The sequence below is a fragment of the Benincasa hispida genome, chromosome 3, assembly GCF_027475165.1.
Source record: "Benincasa hispida cultivar pf3 chromosome 3, pf3_genome.v1.1, whole genome shotgun sequence".
In the NCBI taxonomy this organism is placed as follows: Eukaryota; Viridiplantae; Streptophyta; class Magnoliopsida; order Cucurbitales; family Cucurbitaceae; genus Benincasa; species Benincasa hispida.
The window spans coordinates 62,286,055-62,290,249 of record NC_143480.1 but is presented as its reverse complement, the minus strand read 5'-3'; the positions used below and the strand labels follow the sequence as shown (position 1 = coordinate 62,290,249).

Here is a 4,195-nt window from a genome sequence, read left to right as displayed (position 1 = left end):
ATTGACTAATGCTAAGTAAATCATGCTTTAAGCCATCAACTAAAAGCATATTTTCAATTAAAATAGAAGATTCATTACCTATGTTACTCTTGCCAATAATTTTACCTTTCTTGTTGTCACCAAAAATTAACATGTCTCTATCCTTTTTGGAGAAAGAAATAAACTTGGATCGGTATCCGGTCATGTGCCTTGAGCAACCACTATCCAAGTATCACTTATTATTCTTGGAGGCTTTCAAACAAACCTACAAACAAAAAATTCAAGTTTGATTATTTGGTACCCGCACTTGTTTGGGTCCAATTGTGTTAGCATTTACAAACTTAGGAATCAATTTCATTTTTGCATTAGAATTAAAAGCATTGGAACTATAAAAGTAAATAATCTTTATGTCCATAGTTGCCACAAGAAAAACAAACAACATTATGCAAAAATTTATCTCTAACAACAAATTTATGCTTGGTATTGATATGGAAGGAGAAATGAATGTCTATCCAAATTTGAAAGAGAAACAGGAGAGATCTTTCATAGTTATATAAACACAATTATTGAAGACAAGACAACTGTGTACACATTTCTCTAATTTAACTTAAGTATCGAAGTCTATGTGATAAGTACCATACCAGTGTACAACTTTAATTCTTTTTGTAAGTCTTCTCATCTTAGGTCATCTCATTCTGACTCCTTGTCGATTACCTCATTTCTGGCCGCTTCTTGTCGATCACCTCATCTTAGGTCACCTCATCCCTCAAATCAACAAATTATCAATGAACATTGTCTATATTTGCACATAAAAAAATGTAGGAGACAAGTAACCAAAAAAAAAAGTGACATGCAATATTACATTAAGGAAAAAAAAATGACTAAAACAACATACTAAAATATCCAACAATAGCCATAAATGGAAAGATTTGACATCAATATAGGGGCCCCATAATGTATTAATGGATATCTCTAATAGGTTTTTTCAGAAACCGGTAATATATTATTTTTTAAAAATCATAAAAAGTTTATTTACTAATTTAAATACATTTCTTAATTTATTATTTTTATAATTTTTTCAAAATTATCTACAACATCAACATTTTGTCGATATTTTTATTGGGATTTTTTTTTTAAAATGAAGGCATTGATATTTTCATCAAAATTAATATTTTAAACCTTAGATAGATGTAGCACCTAAATATTATCCTTAATTTAATAGAGATGAGAATTCAAATATTATATTAGGACGAAGGTATAATGACTTAACTAGTTAAGTAGGTTAGACTATTGTAAAAAAAACAATAAATTCAACATTATTGAACTAAAAAAATCATATTAAATTCATGATTAAAAGCATAGCTTATCTATTTAACACTTTATCACAAATTAAAATAAGAAAAAATATCAATTAAATTTTTTTGAATTTAAAAAGTAAATTAGATTCATAAACCAATCTGTAAAATTTAATCCAATTCTTCTCCTTCAACCTCAGCAGTCTCAGATTCCGATTCAAACGTCTCTCCTTCAACCTCTCTCTCTGAGGGGGAAAAAATGGCGAACCTGCAAAATCGTAGTAGAAACAATGAAGAACCTATTCATATTCTTCGAAGCATGGCCAGAATCTTCTCCTTCAGAGGCATCGCCTCGATTGCATTCTTCATCTTCGTCTCTTTGTCCTTCCTCTCTTTCAGTACCGACACTTCTGATCTCCCCGTTCCGGTAAGTACGATGCATTTCTTCTTCTTAGTCTCCGAGAAACGTAATGCTTGTGCTGTCTTTTTCTGTCACTGAACTTAGTAATTGAGCAGTTTGTTTTTTAGTGTTTTGGATCCGGCTTTGATTGATGTTTTAGTCTGAATCCGAATTGTACTTGAAATTGATTAGTTTTTATGAATGTGAATCTTTCTTAGTTCACTTCACTACTTTTGATTTTCAGATGTTTAAGATTTATTGTTTTGTTTGTTGGATTATGATTTAAGTTATGGAGTATGTTAGTTTCTGTTGTTGTTGTGTGAAATTAGGGTTCTGGTTCTGGTTCTGGTTCTGGCTCTGGCTTTGGCTCTTATCGGATTAGTTACGGGAGAAGATTCCCATTGGGTGTGAAATCGGATCCTCTTAAACAACGGTTGGACCAGATCCGGAAGCAAGCTGATGACCATCGCAATTTGCTTCACGCCTATGCTTCTTATGCTCTAAGGCTTAAGCTTGAGTATTCGAAGCTCGTTAGAGTTTTCGCGGATCTTTCTCAGAACTATACAGATCTCAATAATCAACCTGCTTACGGTAGTCTTTTTGAGCGTGAAACGCCTTCCTTAGATGAGGCTCTGCTTCGTCAATTTGAGAAGGAGGTGAAAGAGCGTATAAAAGTTACCAGACAAGTGATTTCGGAAGCGAAAGAGTCATTTGACAATCAACTTAAGATTCAGAAGCTGAAGGATACAATTTTTGCCGCGAATGAACTGTTGTCGAAAGCCAAGAAACAAGGAGCTTTCTCGAGTTTGATTGCTGCAAAGTCTCTTCCAAAAAGTTTGCATTGCATTGCAATGAGGTTGATGGAAGAGAGAATTGCAAATCCTGAGAAATATTCGGATGTAGGAAAGCCTGTACCACCTGAAATAGAGGATCCAACTCTATACCATTATGCGATATTCTCAGATAATGTAGTTGCTGCATCGGTGGTGGTTAATTCCGCTGTGAAGAATGCTGAACAACCATGGAAGCATGTTTTTCATGTTGTTACGGACAAGATGAATCTTGGGGCAATGCAAGTTATGTTCAAATTGAAGGACTATATCGGTGCTCACATTGAAGTCAAGGCAGTGGAGGATTACAAGTTCTTGAATTCTTCCTATGTTCCAGTTCTTCGCCAATTAGAGTCTGCAAATTTACAGAGGTTTTACTTTGAGAACAGCGTTGAAAATGCAACAAAGGACACGACGAATATGAAGTTCAGAAATCCCAAGTACCTATCGATTTTGAACCATCTGCGGTTTTACTTGCCTGAGATGTACCCAAAACTACACAGAATTTTGTTTTTGGATGATGACATTGTTGTGCAGAAGGACTTGACTGGCTTGTGGAAGATTGATATGGATGGAAAAGTAAACGGGGCAGTGGAAACATGTTTCGGCTCGTTCCATAGATATGCACAGTACATGAATTTCTCGCATCCGTTAATCAAACAGAAATTCGATCCCAAGGCATGTGCTTGGGCTTATGGAATGAACTTCTTTGACTTGGATGCTTGGAGAAGGGAAAACTGCACAGAAGATTATCACTATTGGCAGAATATGGTACGGCGAACGTTCATCTCATTCATAACAAATTCTTTTACAAATTGGGGACAGTCCCTTTTCAAATATCTGACTTAACTTACAATTATATCTTCACTAACACATTTTACTGTTTGATTGATTGTGTTGTGTGCAGAATGAGAATCGTACATTGTGGAAACTGGGGACACTGCCTCCTGGTCTAATCACGTTTTACTCGACGACGAAGCCACTGGACAAGACATGGCACGTGCTCGGACTCGGTTACAACCCCAGCATTAGTAAGGATGAGATTCAAAATGCTGCAGTTGTGCACTTCAATGGGAACATGAAACCATGGCTAGACATTGCCATCTCCCAGTTTAAGCCATATTGGACAAGGTATGTGGATTATGAGTTGGAGTTTGTTCAATCATGCAACCTTGGCCTTTAGAATATAGATGATGCCTCAAATCATCCATATAGTTAATAGTAATGTAGGATGAGGCTAAACTGGCTGCTTGTCCAAAGGAAAAGTAGCATTATTTTGATCCAAAATATATAGCTTTGCTTTTGTCTAGTATCTTTAAACATTATTTTGATTCTTTTCTACTTGTTTGCTAGGAATGTTTCAGTTTAAAGTAATTTATATACATACATATTAATTTTGTCTTCACCAGTGGCATTATAAATCTGCTTCATCAATTAATTTTAGCACTACCTGCCTTGAAAATTTAGTTAAATTTATTATTATTTTATAGAAGGTTTTAAAATAAAAGAATTATGTTGAAGAAATTTAATGTGTGAGATAAAAGTAGATAAGAATGATAATATCTATGGGTATGTATATAGTTCTATACGTGGAAGTTGTTTCATCCAACGTAAGCATAAGCTCAACTGACATAAACACTATCGGCTTTGATATCAGAGGTTAGATTTCTCCACTCTATGTATATAAAAAA

At 34.5% G+C, this 4,195-nt stretch overlaps 1 protein-coding gene across 2 annotated transcripts; it reads left to right on the top strand.

The window, feature by feature from the left end:
• Positions 1-1,365: 1,365 nt before the first annotated feature.
• Positions 1,366-3,909, top strand: LOC120074762 (galacturonosyltransferase 8-like). Of its 2 annotated transcripts, none has more exons than XM_039027996.2 (3): positions 1,366-1,701; positions 2,004-3,275; positions 3,412-3,909. In XM_039027996.2, the coding sequence occupies exons 1-3, from the start codon at positions 1,534-1,536 to the stop codon at positions 3,685-3,687; spliced, it is 1,716 nt and encodes a 571-aa protein (XP_038883924.2). In that variant the 5' UTR covers positions 1,366-1,533; the 3' UTR covers positions 3,688-3,909. The 2 variants fall into 2 exon arrangements, with proteins under 2 accessions (XP_038883924.2, XP_090167647.1); XM_090311521.1 differs by having other exon boundaries at positions 1,427-1,695.
• Positions 3,910-4,195: the final 286 nt, after the last annotated feature.